The sequence below is a fragment of the Balaenoptera physalus genome (assembly GCF_965194825.1).
Source record: "Balaenoptera physalus genome assembly, chromosome: 2".
In the NCBI taxonomy this organism is placed as follows: domain Eukaryota; kingdom Metazoa; phylum Chordata; class Mammalia; order Artiodactyla; family Balaenopteridae; genus Balaenoptera; species Balaenoptera physalus.
Window position 1 is genome coordinate 45,619,723 of NC_138883.1, and position 19,114 is coordinate 45,638,836.

General features: G+C 40.4%; 2 protein-coding genes and 1 long non-coding RNA gene across 24 annotated transcripts in view; 1 reads left to right on the forward strand and 2 right to left on the reverse strand.

Moving 5' to 3' along the window:
- The window catches only part of ATG14 (autophagy related 14), a gene marked incomplete at its 3' end in the record, with an annotated part of 271,275 nt that overhangs the window by 43,045 nt on the left and 209,116 nt on the right, over positions 1–19,114 (forward strand). For 2 of the 4 annotated variants that reach the window (XM_082450428.1, XM_082450426.1), the window contains one exon: positions 208–257. In XM_082450428.1, coding sequence (XP_082306554.1) covers positions 208–257 — 50 coding nt within the window. Of the gene's footprint in view, positions 1–207; positions 335–19,114 lie in introns of those variants that run through there. The other 2 variants (XM_082450429.1, XM_082450427.1) reach the window with 2 other exon arrangements.
- Positions 1–19,114, reverse strand: part of FBXO34 (F-box protein 34) — a 111,295-nt gene that overhangs the window by 17,245 nt on the left and 74,936 nt on the right. For 9 of the 19 annotated variants that reach the window (XM_082450384.1, XM_082450385.1, XM_082450390.1 and 6 more), the window contains one exon: positions 270–3,526. The exons of 8 other annotated variants lie outside the window; for them this stretch is intronic. In XM_082450384.1, the coding sequence (XP_082306510.1) occupies positions 1,378–3,526 (2,149 nt within the window). In that variant the 3' untranslated portion in view covers positions 270–1,377. Of the gene's footprint in view, positions 1–269; positions 3,527–6,358; positions 10,444–10,809; positions 14,208–19,114 lie in introns of those variants that run through there. 2 more of the 19 variants (XM_082450393.1, XR_014260774.1) reach the window with 2 other exon arrangements.
- LOC309655392 overlaps positions 1–19,114 on the reverse strand; it is a 225,163-nt gene that overhangs the window by 8,205 nt on the left and 197,844 nt on the right. The gene's annotated exons all lie outside the window — the stretch shown is intronic.

Genomic DNA, 19,114 nt, shown 5'->3' on the forward strand with positions numbered 1-19,114 from the left:
AACAATTAACTCGTTATGCATAGATAATAATACCTCATCCAACAGAAAATACAGAGGGTGCTGGGCAGACAACAAATTCAAACTAAGTGTTAAAGGGTTGCAAAAATGTAAGCTCATAATGTTAAGTGAAGATGGTCTCTTTCCAGTGGTAGAAAAGAATTCTCTCTCCCCTTCCAACAACTCAAATTTTTTTTTTTTAATTCTTAGGATTCAGTTCACAATATCCCTCATCAATATTACCTCAAAAAAAGAAAACACATCTGCAAAACTCAGGTCCCATTTAAGATGCATGTTTTTATTGAAGTTAAAAAAAATTTGTAACCAGACAGAATAAAATAGACAAGAATGTTATAATCTGACTATATAATATTCTCTCATTCTTGGTGAATCACTAAAATATAACAAAGGATTGTTCTCTATGCTAATTTTTTAAGGTTGTCCAGTTAAACCATCATTTGGTATCCTTTCAACAGGTTAACCTCTTAACTATTTAGAGTTTCTTCTCAGAAACATTCATATATTATACAGAAAACATTCATAGTTTATTTGGGAAACATTCATATTTTATACAAATTTGAGACGAGACCAAAAAAACAAAAAACCAAAAAAAAAAACCACACAATTGTAGCTGCAACACTATCCTAGCTGCATTGTGGTGATTATGTTCAGTCAGCTGTCCGCTATTTACAACTGGATTTTAATAGTGTTATTTACAGAGGGGCCAAAAGCACTCATCTAAAGTAAAGGCGCTCGGGTTTAATGTGCACTTTCATAGCCCTATGAAAACACAACCATTATATACACTGTAAACACCACAGGGCATGAAATCCATCTCCAACCACAAATATCAATCTCACAGATCAAGCATACAAGGTCTAAGGTAAGGTGCCTAACTTTTCTTTGTAAGCATACTTTTCACCCAAGAGTACTGCTATTCTTTTCATAGGACACTATTCACTTATTTCAGACATGGTGCCAGTGCTCAAAACATGCCCAGAACCCCTTTTTGGGGATTGCCTGCATAGTCTGCGATGAACTCTGCTGAACATTCTTGACGGTGGCAAGTCTTCTTTAAACAATCCTTTGAAGAAGGATTTGGTTTGGGAAAACAGGCATAGTTATTCACAGCCAAGTGGATCAAACTGTGGGATACAACCCTGGATCAAACATGAGGCACCACTAGAAAACGATGAGACCGATTTTCTTGTACAGCTCGTAAATTCAGAGATTTAAGATGCCTGAGCAATGGCGGTCCTGATGGAGTAGCAGAGATTCTCCTGGAGCGAAGACTGAGAGGCAAGCAACACTCACTGGAGCGGCGTATCTCGGTGGTGTTTTGCAGTTTTAAAAATCAGTCCGTTGCCTCGCACATAAACTTTAGTACTCCTCTTCAGTTTCAGTCCCTTTTGCTCTCTTATGGATTGCCCGATTAAAGCTATGGCAAGCAGGGACCCAGTGATTGTCGTGAAGCCCCAGCTTACAGCCAGGGAAGCCCTTCTGAGACCGGTGGCAGCACATCCAGTACCCCGGCCCATAGGGCAATGCCTGGCAATAGGGCTTGGGGTGCCACCGGCACAGGGACACATCCCCTTGCACGTATGTTTTCTTGCACTGCTTGCACGGATCCTCTCTGTAGCGTGGATCCCGAACCCAGCGACAATCTGCTGGCCTGATATTGTAATATTCAATGATAAACTTGAAATAGCAGCAGGTACATTTAAGAGCCACTAAACTCTTAGTGGGAAGTAACCTGAAGATTTTCACCATAATGTGGTGGGGCAGAAAAGCCATGTACTGCTGAGGCTCCAAAAGCTGCTGGATTTTAAACCTGGTCTCCAGAAAGTCATGCGACACCTGCTTCTTCCAACTGGATGCCTCAAGCACTGGTAATGTACTTTCCCCAGAAGCCAGCGGGACAAATGAATCAGCCGAGACACTTTTCTCCTCAGATGCACAGTCACCCTCAGCAGCCTCGTCAAGCTGACTGGCCTCGGAAGACTCTTCTGTCGTGCTTTCATTCCGCTGGGAACAGCCCGGCTGGTGCTGACCAGATGGCAAAAAAAACAACATCCCTGGAAGCGGGTCTTCGCAGGACTTTGAACTGGAAGGCTGGTCTTTCTCTACCTTGGACACAGTGATACTAATGCACAAAGATTCTTTTCTTCTCTGATCAGGATTTTGGCTAGCAAGAGGCACAAGCTCTTCACTCATACCATCAATAGCATCTGGGGGCAATTCAATGGCTTGGGGACACGTGCGAGAAGGAAAAGGTGACCCAACAAGTTCCTCTGTCATTTCCACATCATGTCTATTGCTGTTTTTCACGGCAGTCTGCTGGTCTGGCTCTAATTCTGCACTGTCCGTGTGCAAACTCACGCCTGCTGGCAATGAGGGACAGCCCCGAGGAGCGCCGTCCCAGGCCTGGTCCCCCTTAGGAGGACAGTGGTCAGCCCTTAAGGGGCCACAGTCCACAGATACAGACCCCACAGTTTTCACCTGAGTGTCAGGTACCGCCAAGGCGCCTTTGTTTGTTTTGCTTTCCTCAGCCTGGGTGCCACTCACAAGCAACACGCGGCCCACATTGCGACGGAAGCTGTTATTCCTCGAGAGGCTCCCAGGCTCACGCTGGCTCTGCCGCTTCAGGCACTCGGACTCCAGCCTGGCTACCATGTCAAGGACACGGACTGGCTCACTCTGTGGTTCACCAACCTCAGGATTTCTCCTTTCCATGGGTTCTTCACATGCTCCTGGGGCAGACAAGGGCTCGGGGGCTGGGGGCACACCTCTGGATTGCCCGGAAAACCGCACCACAGCAGGTGAGTTAGTGCAGTTTTTCGCACAACTGGCTAGCAGAGCACTGGCTCTTTGCTCGAGGAAGGCAACCATTTGTATGACCGACAAAGGCCTCCCAGCATAGACTCCGTCCCCGTTGTCACTCACGTAATGCACAGAACAGTGCTCGATGCCACACGCAAAAGGCTCAGGTTGGTAGCATCTGCTGTTGACTTCCTTCATCCTTTCCAACTGTATCTTGGCTTTTTTAAGATCCCCTGATTTTTTCCTTCTTTTAGTAGCTCTCCCATCAATATCCCAGGAGCTTTTTATTTTCATAGATCCTATTCTATTACTACACTGGTGGGCTGCAAAGAATGCAATCTTTTCCTTGGTATTTCCCGGTTTCACAACAGCCCAGATATCAAGCGGCCCTTCCCCTTCTTCACCCTGGTGGATTGTTGCAGACGATGCATTCTTCTTGGTTTTAACATTCAAGCTGCTCTCTTCAGGACTCTTCCCACTCATACTGCACAGAACATTTGGAGAAAGGATTCCAAAAGGCTTTCGAGATGATGCTTTACCAAGAGAGGCTGAAGGAAAGACACTTGGTTTCATACAGCTAGCTTTGCATTTTTCATCATTTATAGCCTGTTGGTGGCTCATAGGAGTTCTCAGAGTTTCCTTGCTGATTTCCAAAGGTCGCACTTTCTTCTGGAGTTTCCAGTATGGCTTTAGGTGCATAACAGAGGCTCTACAAGGAGGAAATACACATTTGATTAAGATACTGATTTCATTTTTAGAAAAGCTTTTTTTTTTTTTAAACTTACACTCAGATGATTCTAGCAAGTAATAGAAACATTTTCTATCAGTTCACTAAATCTTTACCAACTCTCATTTCAGCTAGTTTTTAACATACAAATCAAGAACAACAAAAGCAAAAATAACTACTTTCCGTGGTATACAGGCCAGAAAATAAATGGGTGAATTTCAGACTGACTAGACTACGTGAATTTCAGACTGACATTAGTTAACATTCTATACATAGAATTAGTGCTTTAAATGTAAAGAAATTTGAACTTACTAAAAACACTCAAGGGTCAGTACAAGGCACAGTAAAGAAGAAACGAAAGTATAAAAGGAACCCATCCAGAATCTCTAGTATAGTAACACTATTTCTTTCTAAGTCATCACAACTAGCATTTTATTGATTGCAAAACAGTCTATCAAAGTTGTTATATTGCTTTCTAAGCTATTCCCATACTGTTGAATATTTTAGATATCTGTATTTTCACTTGTCTGCTTATGTTGCTTTGCCCATCTATTAGTGTTGATTTTCTAAACAATCTACTTGTGTAAGCTCTTAACTGTTAAATTTTCTGCAAATTAAATACAAAGCCCACAATCTTTACTAATTCACTACTTCAGAAAAACAGTGCCTGTTTTGCTCCCTGGCTAGGGGTGGAGTTGGTAACCACTTCAGAAATTATGAAGATGATTACACGCAGAGACATGTGTTCTAGTCCTTGTCAGGTCACTAAGTAGCTAGACAGGGTGATTTTACCTTGGGTAAGTCACTTCCTCTCTGGGTTTGAGTTGAAATGTTAACTGAGGGGTTGGAATACTAGATTATTTAATGATTTTGTCAATTTGCATGTCAAAATATCCCGTTGCTACACAGAACACCCTGGATTGAGGAAAAAGTGTCTTGTAGGGATGCCTGGTCTCCTACAAAGTAAGCCTACAGACCAAAATAAACATCTGCAGTCACAGATGTGGAGCAAGAGCAAGAGCTTCCACAGGCCTAAGCACATGGGCTCGCACCCACTCTTGCTCCTGGGGACAAAGTCTGAGACACACACATGGGGCAATCCAGCATATCACTTTCTCATTCGCTCCATAACATTTACCCAGTGCCTGCAATGCGGCAGCCTCCATGGGAACTGCTTTCAGGTATCAGTTTTATTCATCAAGAATGAAAGTGATCATCCAGAACAAATTTACCTTTCACTTCAAATTTAATTCCTAGAGTCCAGTCTCAGCTAAAAGAAGAAATATGGATATGAATATCTTCTAGCTAGGTAAAGAGAAATCTTACTTTTAAGGCACACAAAGTACCTTTTAAAAGATACCCCTGAACTAGATCAGATTGATTTGTTTCTTATCTTTAGCAATTATATCCTACATCTGTTGAGATCTCCCCCCTTTGTGCACTACAGCATTTTTAATAGCTTTATATTTTATAGAATTATAGAAACATTATATTCTATATCTATAATTTAGTCTTATAAAAAGAGCCACCCAGAATTCTTCAAGAACAAGAACAATATATGAATAAAATAAATGAATAAAAGAGGCACATCTAGTGCCATCTCTCTGTGTCAACAATTTTCTGGTTTTTCATAATCCCTTCAATCCCTCTCTAAGTGAAATCTAAGAAATGGAGGTTGTTGAAAAATCCAATTAATTCTCACATAATGATCTCATTACAGAATGTCTGTGAATAAATTTAAACTTCAGCAATGTGTGTGCCATTCTGCATCACACAATATGTTCTCTTCGCATTCCTCCCCCACAAATTATTTTAGGTGCCATTATTGATAGACAGCAACATTTGGAAGAAACTAATGTGATTGCAGATGGCTTCTGTTTGCGTATATTAACCTGTAAAGTCAGCGCAACTGATACATTACTAATAGACAAGGTTTCAATGGGATTAAAACAGGAGATGATCCCATGGAACAAAAGTGAAGAAAGGTACAACAGTGAATGGAAAAAGCCAATAAGGTCATTCGATGCAACCAGGGTGGCTGCTGGAGGGTGGGTGGTGATTCTGTGGGACCCCCAAAGGAAGCAGAACCTTTAGGCACAGGCTCACGTCCTCCACTGGCTGAAGGATGGCTGGAGTATTAACCTCTCCCCCTTCCTGTGCTGGGCTTGAAGGCCCTGAGACAGAAAAGTGCTGGCAAGACTCAAAGAAACGGCAAAAATCTGAGTCTGGGTTGAAATCAGTGGTGGACCATGAGGATATGATGCAGAGCATCAAGGGCATCTACTGCAAAAATTCATAAAATGAAAACTTTACATCTCTAACAGATTACATCAGATGGTGATGCTTTCCCCAACCCCCCCAACTCACCCCCTCAAATACAGACAGGCACTGCAGAAAGCTCCAGCCAGGTTTCCATGGTTGCCAATCTCTTCGCACAAAAGTATTTTAAAAGTTCGCCACGATAAAGTCCTGCTTTATTAAAGTCCTGCTTTAATGCAGGGTTATAGCACCTACCCACACATGAGTGTTCATTAGACACTCAGAAATGTCCTTGTAAAAAGTTAAGATCCCTGGGCCCATTGAATCAGAATTTCTGGGACTGTGCCAACAATCTGTTTTTAACCTTAGATTTAATTTGGAAGGGAACTTAAAGGTCATATGTTAGATCTAAGCGTGTCAGGGGGGTTCTGGATTGGGGCTCGGGGGCTGGGCTACTGACAGGGGTGAGGTGGAACTGCCCAACAAAAAGCCAATCGGACAGTCCATACTGAAGCGTCTACTCTAAAAGATGCGTAGACAGACCCATCTTCTTACCTGTTATTCTCTTTAGAACACCAAAAAAGTCAATGGCCATTTTATTGCCAAATTTCCTCTCCAACTCCAACTCCTCAGTTTCTTTGACACTGCTTTCCCAGCTCTCTTCTTCTCCAGCCTTTAAGCACTGATGTACTCCTCAGAGTTCTTTCTTTTTCTAGACAATTATTACTCTTAAGCTATATATCTAAGTGACCTCATAGTTTTAATGACCACAGATTCATGACTCCCCAGTGGTATGCTCTCCCAAACTTCATGTCCTATGACATGCCTAACAGACATACTCACCTGGATGTCAAAAAGAATCTCAAAAATCAAAATGACTATTCAATGAGAGCACCAAGTACCTGGTCAACCAAGCCAGAAAGCTGAGTCACTTCGATTCCTCCTCCCATCCAATCACCAAGTCACCCTCCCTTCTTGTTCATCCCTAGCACAACTGCCCTAGTTTTAGCTGTCATATCTTACCTCTGCTACACTGTTGTTAGCTACTGGAAAGCCTAACCTCTTTATCAATGAAATGCAAGGTCATGGAGCCCACCCCAGCCAACCTATCACAGCTTCGCTCCTGCCCTACCATAATTCACACTTTGGAAGCTTGTTCACAGACCATTACCACAGGACCAAGCAGATGAAGGCCAATCATATCACCTAATGCACAAATTTTAAGGCAGGCAGAGCCATAAAACTAACGGAATAGCTTTAAACTTTTTTCATACTAACTGCCACCCATTTCTTTCTATCCATTTATTATCTGAAATTTACTAAACACTCTGGGCTGGATATTAGTGGTGCAATTATGAATAAGACATAGTTACTGCCCTTAAGGAGACAGAAAATCAAATAGGCAATTACGACAGCATGTGATATGTGTTATAAGGATAGTACAGGTGCTGGGAGTCCACGAGGGGAGGAAGGGGGAGGAGAGGACAGAGAAGGAAGGAGTGTATGAAAGGAAGAGAGGAGACCACCAGCACCAAGCTTAGTCTTGAGGGTACAGAAACAGGTCAGAAAAGCCCTGAAGGAAGATAAACAAAGTCCTAAAAATTCAAAAGGTAGGTGAGGTAGGTGAGAAATAATCAAAGTCCCAGCTAAGGTGGACAGACAGAAGTAAATGGGTTAGAAAGGAAGAACAGGCAGGATTTTAGCTACTGATTGTAAATGGAGGTTGAGGGAGAGGAGTCAAGGATGGGTCCTCAAGGCTACAGCAACTGGATGAAGAGTGGTACCTTTTAGTGAGATGGTGACAAAGGTAGCTGAGCAGATTTGGAGCAGGGGAAAAGGTAAGTTCAGTTTTTAAAAAATGCTGCATGCAAGCTAGAGATATCTAGTAGGCAGACTGACACAAATCTGGCCGAGAGAAATATGAGGAAAGAAACAAGACAGTTGTGACAGAAATTCAATGAGGAAAAAGTTTTCTGGACAGAGATTACGTATGTCTTTTTCCAAAATTTTCACAATGAACATATATTGCATATATTACCGTTATAATAAGAAAAAATGTACATAAAAATAAAGAGCAATCACACACCCTACAGCAAGGTCATATAAAGAATTCTGTCTGGGGGAATCCCCTGGCAGTCCAGTGGTTAGGACTCCACACTGCCATTGCCGAGGGCCCAAGTTCAATCCCTGGTTGGGGAACTAAGATCCCACAAGTCACGCGGCGTGGCAAAAAAAAAGGAAAGAAAAAAAGAGTTGTGTCCAGTTAGTGATGGAGACCCCTGGTGACTCTGCTGTGAGGAACTACAGTGGGCGAGTAGGGCAGAGCCAAAAATTCATGGTGAAGGAGTGAATGGAAGGTGAAAAGGTGAATGTTAGCAACTTTTTCACGAAGTTTGGCTATAAAGGAGAAAGTCTTTGTACATACCTGTCACCTTAAATCCTTTCCAGGAATAAACTGAGATATAATAATGAATCAATTAAAACTTGAACAACTTTCCTCCAGTAAAGACCAAAATCTTGCTTTCAAATAATTCCAGTATTCTTTACGGACTCTTAATTTCTGATTTCAGCTCAAAAAAGCTGGAAAAACTCTAACCTAAACATATTGTACTATCCAAAAATTAAGCCATGGAAAAAAATTTAACTTTGCAAAAAGGCCTAGATAAATGCTAAAGTCTAAAGAATCACACTAACTCTAGTCTATAGAGGACTGAACTTGATCAATGAGGAATCAAATGGCAATATGGGATCAGAATACGGGAAAGGACAAGATTTCTCTTAGTGCTAACAGACTTAGTGCTAATAGGAAGCCTAAAATTGAAGGCCTGTTTCCTAACTTGTCACTCTTAGTCCACAGCCTTGCCCATCTAAACAGGCTAGAAGATAAGGTGTTTCCTTTTTCTTTCTACTTTATTAAAGCTTCAGGAATGCTAATTCCAAAGAGGAGTCATTTATTAGTATAACAGGAGCTACTCTTTATTTACAAAAGGTTAGAGGAATAAACATAGAATAGTCCCTGAAAGATCCCTCCCATGGTACCTTCAGAGGGGAAAAAAAGTGTACAGTAAATAAATCACTGTTTCTTAAAAACATAAAAGCTTCCAGAGAACATCTTATGACCGCCTTCTTCACTGGACCATTATAGAAACAATAAGCAATTTCAACAAAGTACTCCACGTATATAAACAAAATCCTTGTTTTTTGCAAATGAGGTGACAGAGCTAATATGACTTTTGAAGCCCCACAGGTAGATAGTAGAAGAATTAAGATTAGAATCAGATAAGTCTCCCGGATCTATATTTTCCTTGCTTACAAAAATAAATAAATAAAAATTAAAATCCTAGGTTCAATCATGACACAAATAGAATTAAATAATTCTGACAGCATCTATTCAAAGAGCTTCTATCTTTCAAACTGGGGTCAGTTTTTCTTAAGTGCCACATAAAACCTCTACACAGTACTGTGATGATGTAAAGCAGACATATCATATAACGTAAGAAGCCACACCAATTTAAAAGTATGTAGAAACTGCTCCTATGGCTATTAAAGCAGAAAAAAATGCCAAGACCGGGAGGGTGTGAATACAGGCGGAGACATAAGAAAAGACTCCCATTAACCTCTAAGCACTGACGGAATGCACCCAACTCTCAGAGTACCTTAACAATAAAACAGAACAAACTCTAAGCCAGAAAAGACGGTATTTCTCAAACTGAGTTCCAAAATATTGGGGACTGGCTTTTTTCCGAGAGGGAGTTCACTCCTTTTTTTTAAAGTAATATTACCTAAAACCATTTCATGGGAACTTTGAACTTCGCCTCAGGAGGATTAGATGGTTAGTAGTGCACAATTTAATGGAAAAATCCTTTACTGTCTGTTAATAGATACTGAATACAGAAAATAGCCTTTGGAAACACACATGCATGGTTTTCAAGAACTCACTGCTCACAGCTTTCATCAATCTCAGAATTCACAATGGTATTTAAATATAAGACATACCTGCTTCATAGTTATCTGCAACATAGATTCTATATGATTTAAAACTTCCAGAAAATGAAGGTTTATGATGAACTTGATGGGACAACAAAGTATCTAAAACATCCTGAAAAGGTTACAAATTAAGATGCGTAGCCACTACTTTGCTCTTCTACTATGACTGCAACAGAAGCAACACCTAACACATTTTAATTGTATTGCAAAATACTGATTTAGTGATATCATCCAAGTTTACATGGGACCCCTCCCCCCTTTTCTTAAAGTAAGGAGGAAAGGGAAGGGCCTGTAGGACAAAACACTCACTACAGCTCTTACCAATTATTAAATAACAATTGGGAATAGAGACAAGTGGAAGTATTAGGTTTTGTTAAATTTACCATGTTGTGAACAGTAGTTCACAAAATTATTCCCTATTGCTCCTGTGACATAATGCCAAATACTCACAAAACTCTGGCATATCACAATTTACTGCTATCTAAGCTGATGAGACATCTACTATTTGGTGGTCCCTGCTAGAATGAACATCAAAACAAATGAAACCTAATAAAAAGTTTAGTTCCCCCAAAATCATTAACGTATTTTGAAAAGTACCCTGAGCATTACCAAGAAAATTTTGCTTCCACAAATTTTCAGATATTCAGCATTTCTGTTAAAACCCTACTGCTTACGTCAACTTAAAAAAAAAATGCACCAGGGCTTCCCTGGTGGCGCAGTGGTTGAGAATCTGCCTGCCAATGCAGGGGACACGGGTTCAAGCCCTGGTCTGGGAAGATCCCACATGCCACGGAGCAACTGGGCCCGTGAGCCACAATTACTGAGCCTGCGCGTCTGGAGCCTGTGCTCCGCAACAAGAGAGGCCGCGATGGTGAGAGGCCTGCGCACCGCGATGAAGAGTGGTCCCCACTTGCCACAACTAGAGAAAGCCCTCGCACAGAAACGAAGACCCAACACAGTCATAAGTAAATAAATAAATAAATAAAAGAACGTGAATTTCTTTAAAAAAAAAAAAAAAAAAAATGCACCATGTAAAAGTTGTGCATTAAGTTTTATTAGGGGACCTCACTGAGTACTATAGCCCAGGAGACAGCCTCTCAGATAGCTCCGAGGAACTGCTCCAGAAAGGTAAGGGAGGAACCAAGATGCATATATGTGGTTTATCAGCGTGGGGGCGGGGGGGGGGGGGGGTGTGGAGAAGCCGTGCAGTTAAGCAAAAGATTACTGCCAATCACAAAGAACAGACGTCTCAAGGGGATGCTTTCAGTGCTTTTCTATGTATGGGAAGATATAAGAAGCTGGGTTCATTGAAATTATTCCTTAGCTACGCATCTTAACTATCTAGGTCCATGTGTCCAAAGCACAAAATGCCTCCTGTTTTTCTCCATACTGAATTCCCCTCAGGCTGGACTGCAGTTGCTAATGGCTTGATCCTTGTAGAAGGGGAACTGGAGCAGCATTCTTTGTTTACACTTATTTTTCCTATTCTAATATTTCTTACAAAAAACAAAGGAAAAGAAAACCTCTACTCTTTCGCATAGAAAGCTGTTACTTCCTTGAGTGTGCTGATGCTTTTTTTAAACTTTGAAACCAATCATTCTTCCATACATTTTTAAAAGTATATTTATTTGTTTGGTTGCGCCGGGTCTTAGTTGCAGCACGTGGGCTCCTTAGTTGTGGCATGCGAACTCTTAGTTGCAGCATGAATGTGGGATCTAGTTCCCTGACCAGGGACCGAACCCAGGCCCCCTGCATTGGGAGCGTGGAGTCTTATCCACTGCGCCACCAGGGAATTCCCTCCATACATATTTTTATAGAATTTATATATTTTTAAGGTAACAATTTTTTATATCATTTGCACATGCAGTACTTTCAAAGAACTAATCAGAGCTTTAACATATGCCCTATTTGATCAAAATGTAACTCAGACATAAGGATGTCATCCACTTTAGGGAAGACATATTAAAGATTCTAAGGCCAACCGTGAATGCAGTTCAAAAATCCATTAGGTGCCAAATAACATTTCATATGAAAAAAATCAGAGAATAGCAACTAATTCTCGAGTATAAATAAATGCAGCACCACACTGTGCTTGACTGCCAATGTACTCGCACCACTCAATCTCGGGCCTCGATCTTGAGCCAAGCACCTAACATAGCCCACTGGGCACAAGCTGGCCCATTAACACTGTTATAGACAACTAAATTTTATTTTATTTTTAATTTTTATTAGAGTATAGTTGATTTACAATATTGCATTAGTTTCTGCTGTACAGCAAAGTGTATTGGTTATACATATACATATATCCACTCTTTTTTAGATTCTTTTCCCATATAGGTCATTACAGAGTATTAAGAGTTCCCTGTGCTATACAGTAGGTCCTTATTAGTTACCTATTTTATATATTAGACATCTGAATTTTAAAATGGCTTATCCCCTCAGGAAGGGAAAAGGTAAAAAAGTAAAACTTCAGGGTAACAAACATTAAGGCATCAAGCAAAAACAGTTTGCTTGCATTATCAATGCAGACAAATGAGCTGGCAAGTTAAGATTTTTGTCAGCAATCCTGGGTGGCGGTGGGAGGGGTGGGGGATTACTTCAGAAATAGGACCCAGAGTGTTCATCAAAGAAATAAGCCTCAATCACAGTCCTGACTGTGCCCGGCTGTTTAGTAATTACTCTTCCTTCTACCACATCCCTCTAGAATCTGCTGAACCAAGACTGAAGTAGCAGTCTGCACTGCGTGGTTAAAGTACCCTTTGTTAAGAATCACCACTTGTAGAGAAAAGAAGTTTATGGTCAATAGAAAGCTGAAAAAGTTGTTGCTTTGAGGCTGTTATTAGAGCTTACTAAAGCCAGTTTAATACTGAAGTTAAAAATGAGTATTTTTCCAGGGGTAAAAGTGAGAAATCTACACTACAGAAAACCAACCAACCATTAGGCACCGAGGAGCCCAAACTGTCATGTTATTGGACAAAAACTACATAGTGGGTTTTATGTACTTGTATAAGACATCTCATAGAAAACTATTCCTTGAATACCCACAGGGTCTGTTCATCTTTGCAACCCCATGGCCAATCCCATTCTGCAGAATGTAACTAAACCTGGAGCTCCCAAACCAAATAGGAAGAAAGGTAATGGTTTATAACAAGATATAAAGAACTCAATTTCAGGGTTAACTTTGGGCCTTTAGAACCAGCTTTATATAAATCCAGAATCTGAAAAGAAGTCAGGGGGTTAAAAGAGCCCTTACAAGCCCTATCCTCTGGAAATTCCTGGATGTATGTATTTATTTAACATGGTTGTAATCATATTGTACATACAATGTTTTACTTTTCATCAAAGATTTTCCATGTTATTACACGGTCTTCAGACCCATCAACTGTAAATGTGTAAGTGCCAGAATATATTAAACCATTCCCTCCAGCCCTGACATTATAACATAACATCTTCATGGATACAACTCTTAAATGCTTAAGAGTATGTCCTTAGAAGATTCTCAGATGTGGAATTCATGAATCAGAGTGTCACTATTTTTATGACTGGATATATCTTGCCCAACCATCTCCAAACAGGTTAACGCTAATTTACATTGCTATCACCACGAAAACCATGCCAGCTTTTTTTTTGTTTTTTGTTTTAAATTTATTTGTTTTATTTATTTATTTTTGGCTGCGTTGGGTCTTCATTGCTACGCGTGGGCTTTTCTCTAGTTGTGGTGCGCGGGCTTCTCACTGCGGTGGCTTCTCTTGTTGCGGAGCATGGGCTCTAGGCGTGCGGGCTTCAGTAGTTGTGGCGTGCGGGCTTCAGTAGTTGTGGCACACGGGCTCAGTAGTTGTGGCTCACGGGCTCTAGGCACACAGGCTCAGTAGTTGTGGCTCATGGGCTTAGTTGCTCCGCGACATGTGGGATCTTCCTGGACCAGGGCTCGAACTCGCGTCCCCTGCATTGGCAGGCAGATTCTTAACCACTGCGCCACCAGGGAAGCCCCCAGTTTTTTTTTAAAAATAAATTTATTTATTTGTTTGTTTTTATTTTGGGCTGTGTTAGGTCGTCATTGCTGTACACGGGCTTTCTCTAGTTGCAGTGAGCAGGGGCTACTCTTCGTGGCAGTGTGCAGGCTTCTCATTGTCATGGCTTCTCTTGTTGCAGAGCACAGGCTCTAGGCACGCAGGCTTCAGTAGTTGTGGCACGTGGGCTCAGTAGTTGTGGCTTGCGGACTCTTGAGCGCAGGCTCAGTAGTTGTGGCTCACGGGCTTAGTTGCTCCGCTGCATGTGGGATCTTCCCGGACCAGGGATCGAACCCGTGTCCCCTGTGTTGGCAGGCGGATTCTTAACCACTGCGCCACCAGGAAAGTCCCAACCATGCCAGTTTGATGACAAAGATTTGGTTATTTGAAGTGAATTGGTTTTGTGCCTAGAGAAAGAAATCAATGTAGAACTAGAGATAAAAGATACAAATATGTGAGAATAATCTGTTTCTACTCTAGGATAATACTAGCTCTAACAGCTTTAAAATGTTTACCATGTGCCAGGCATTGTTCTAAGCTCATAATTTCCAAAAAAACTTGGAAATTGTATACTCTTATTGTATACTCTGATTATCTCCAATTGCTGATGAAGAACCCAAAGTAGAGGTGTGGAGATTAAGGACTTGCCAAGATCACATGAGCACATCAAGGAGCATGGATGTGCACTCAGTCAGGAGCCAGAGGCCAGGCTCTTACCTACCACACCACGCAACGAGGAAGAGAGCAGATGAGGAACACGTGGATGGAGTAGGTACTCCTTAACAAGCTTATTCTCAGTGTCATGAATAAAGACTGAGAAGTCTGTGAAACAGCAGAATCTGAGCTATGGGTTTGATTTTGGATACTTGGGTTTGATCCCTTACTTAAAATTAATCTACTCATTTATCAAATATTTAATTTTCCTTGAAACCAGGTGTTGTGCTAGACCATGGGGCTTCAGCCTAAACAAAACTGATGGAATTCCTGCCCTCATGGCAAATTTGAGAAACACACATTGTTCCCTTAGCCTTTCATTCATTTCCAAATCTAAAAGTTTCCAATGTATCAAATCAAGTTAGCAGTAGAAGCAGACATCATTAGAAATATTTAAATTTATTTCTGACAAAGAGAAACTTCAAAAATTGAATGTAAGTATGGTGGCCTGGAACAGAGGCCTAAGGACAGATGACATTACTGAATAAGGCTGGGCTGGAATGACTGTACACGACACACACAGAAGAATACACAAAGATACTGTTCTGGTGTTGATTTAAAATAGACCAACTTATAAAAATTAGTTCCATAAAATGAGAAATGCTAGAGAATAAAAGAGACTGACATTAAGATATAACCATGGGCAAACGGGAAATTGTAAAAGGATAAAACAAATCAATAAAGAATAAGACCAATAAGAATAGAAATTAATATGTTCTATTGAGATTTCATAGGTCGTACCATCTCTTTCAGGCACTAGATTATGTGAAGCTATACACAACACTTCATCATTTGTCCCAAAATGCACTGGGACAAAGAGAAATAGTTGCCTTGCTATAGTTTTCATTGTCACTCAACTGCTACTTCATCATAAGTGTATTAGTTTGCTAGGGCTACCATACAAAATACCACAGACTAGGTGGCTTAAACAACAGAACAGTTACTCCTCACAGTTCTGGAGGCTAGGAGTCCAAGATCAAGGTATGGGCAGGTTTGGCTTTGTTCTGAGGCCTTTCTCCTTGGCTTGCCAATGGTCGGCTTCTCATTGTAGCCTCACACGGACTTTCCTCTGTGCACAAATGCCCCTGGTGTCTCTCTTCTGTGTTCCAATTTCCTCTTCTTCTAAGGGCACCAGTTAGATTACATTAGGGCCCACCCTATCTACCTCATTTTACCTTAATTACCTCTTTAAAAGCCCCTCTCCAAATTCAGTCACATTATGAAGTACTGCGGGGGTGGCGGGGGCGGGGGGTGTTAGGCTTCAAAATGTGCAGGTGGGAGGAGTGCACAATTCAGCCCGTAACAATGGGGTAAGTGTAAGGACTCACAGGTTAAAGTGTGATGTTTTAAGAACACATGAAAGAAAAATAACAAGGAAACTATTTCAATTTGATCTCTGTATAACCTAAGGTGGCTCTAAAGAACAATTCAAATGATTCAAGAGCTCACTGCTCCAATAGTAAACAGCTGGACAGTCTTCTAACTTTCTGCAAAATATGTCTGGAAGGGAAAAAATGTCATCATTCCTATTAATTAAAATCTCTTTTATACAGAATACAGTGGTTATTAGCCATTTTGCAGTCCCCGTAAGCACTTTGAAATTCTGATGAAAATAAAGAGGCCTCTCCTGACTAAAGGGCACTTATCTACAAAGTTTGGCATCATTGTTTCAGGAGATTTACAAACCACACCTCCCTGAGGTTCATCAGGGTCCATGGATTCAGGTTAAAGAGGACTGTCCTAAAGGACCACTTACTGTCTAAATTAAAAACCAAATTTGTCCAAAAATGGAACAAAATAGTTGAAGTTGAGATTATCTTGAAAAATACAGGATATGTGATAATCATTTACATTTAGCTACTTCCCAAAGGCCTGGAAGTAGCTAATGATCAACCAAATAATATCAGAATAAATTTTAATCTTACTAGCCAACACTAAAGGTGGGCAGAGGGGAGAAGAGAGAAGAAACATTATTTCAGAAAATCTAAACTAAGAAAACCTATTGCAATTCAGCACAAAATCTTAGAATAAAAAGAAAATAACAATAGGCAGAAATCACTAGCAAGTCTCGTTTAGTGAAAGAAGCTCCATTATTTTCTACATACCAAACTCATAGCCAGCAAAGATAACATTGTGTTGTGAAATTTTAAAAACTGGCTTGTATTCTACTCTCTCTATGCAAAGGTACTCTCTTTGACTTTCCTCAAAAAGCAGCTTTGGATATGTTCAGACAATTGGGCAAAAGAGAAATTTATGTAGAATTTGACCTGGGAAACTCTGTGGATAATTTCACTAAGATGTAACCTCCCAAGGACAGGGACCCTTAATCTGCCTGGTTTACCACTGCTGCCCAGAGTTTTACTCAAAAAAATGTTTGTTGAATTTGAATGAATGATGTATTCTAAATGAGACAGCCTGAATCTGGAAAACAGAGTGAGAATGTAACATCCATCTCTACTGTACAAGCACCTCAACTGGATGGCTATAACCTGTTGGATCCAACAAGGTATTAGGGGCAAGATGAAGCCTCAGAAAACAAAACTGCTATTTGTTAAAGGGATACCATTATTTTCTAAAGAGTTAGGTAACTCTTTAGAGTTAGGTAATTAACTTGCTGAAGATCCGTCTGGCAAACTACTGAAAAAATCAGGTTTATTCCATTGCAGATGTATCTGCAGAAAAAATTCAACCACACTTACTCACCTCAGGAGCACTGAGCTTGACAACAAGATGTGAAGAGAGTACAGAAGAAAGTCAGTAAGAATGTATGAGAGGAAAGAAGTTAATTATCTGGTCACTTTTAGATTTACTGAAGAAAACCTCCCCTATTAACCCCACCACAGATATTCTTATGAGCTTCATTGAGCTGCTCAGACCACTAGGCCTTAGATCACTCTCTAGTCCCCAGCTTCAGCTGCTTGCTTTAAATGAAATACAAATGAGGTGACTGGTTTTTTTCTAATAAACAAATTAATTCTTTCCATAAACAAAAATACTGTCATATTATAAATATTAATAGGAATATTTGGAAGGTCATCAAAGATACCAAGTGGGCCCCACAAACCAGTGAATAATACTCAAATGTAGGGCTTCCCTGGTGGCGCGGTGGTTAAGAATCCGCCTACCAATGCAGGGGACATGGGTTCGAGCCCTGGTCAGGGAAGATCCCACATGCCGCAGAGCAACTAAGCCTGTGCGCCACAACTACTGAAGCCCACGTGCCTAGAACCCGTGCTCTGCAACAAGTCACCGCAATGCAATGAAGAGTAGCCCCCGCTCGTCACAACTAGAGAAAGCCCATGCACAGCAACGAAGACCAATGCAGCCAAAAAATAAATGAATAATAAACAAATAAAAACAAAACAAACAAATACTCAAATGTAAAACGTGGCAGTTATGAAATAGGACTAAAAAACTCAACAAAATCAGATCATCTTCCAAGCCTCCCTTCTACAATTTTACAAAAGAACTGCACAATTTTGAAACCAAGGTCTTCAGTAAGTAATACCAAAGTTAACTATACTAAGCAGACATATTTTAAGCACTCTAAGGTAATTTCCTAACTAGGTGAACTACATGGGTTTGAAGTCATTCTGAAGTTATCAGCTACCCAATATAGCATGTTGCACATCTCAACACCAAATCATGTACTATATTTTAACCACTGCTACAAAGTCAGAGAGAGAGAGAATATTAATTCAAATAAATATTTATTCAAAATAAAATACACTTAAAGCCATTAAATGCCTTAAATTTTATTTCCCGACAGGTTTAGATTCAAAATAAATAGAAGGAATGATAGAAATAGACATCACCATTTTCCAAACTTTATTGAACTAACGGACCTAGGCAATGATCATCAGTAGCTGCTAACATCACAAAACTGAAACACAACCAGACATTATATGCTCCTGATGGGGGGGAAAAGACACTTAAAAAAAAAAAAATCTATTCTAATCTGGTTAATCCTTTAAAGCCAGCCTCAGACGAAATGCAGGAGAGAGAAATATGCTAAAAACTTGAGGAATACAAAATAGCAAAATCTAGATTGAGGGGAAACTATAGAACAAAATAAGACTGGTTTCTTCAAGCAAATTCCAAGATGGAAGGGGGGCTGGGGGGAGAAAGAAAGAGAGGGGAGCCTATACATTAAGATATTTAACCAACCAATCAGCCAAATATGTGGATCCTCAGTCGAACAGACATACCATAAAAATTAACATATATGTATGTATGTATTTTGAAGTCCTCATCCCTTAGATATACATCCTAAAATCTTTTTAGCTTAAATGATATGATGTCTTCAAAACAATATGGGGGAGAAGAAGAGATTCAGAGTATAAATCAAGCAAGATTGGCCATGAGGTGATAAATTGTTGAAGCTGGGCAATGGCAAAGTGGGGTTTTGTCATTCTAGCTCTGTATTTTTGTTACACAACTAAATTTTCTCATAATTAAAAGGGGAAATAAATAAATGGAAGCATTTGGAAACAATGGATGAATGAGCCCAGAAATGTTCATTATGCACACACAGTTGGAGCTGCATACCATCTGATCTGGAGTGAGAAACTGTGGAATTCACAGGTTCCCTGGGTAGGGC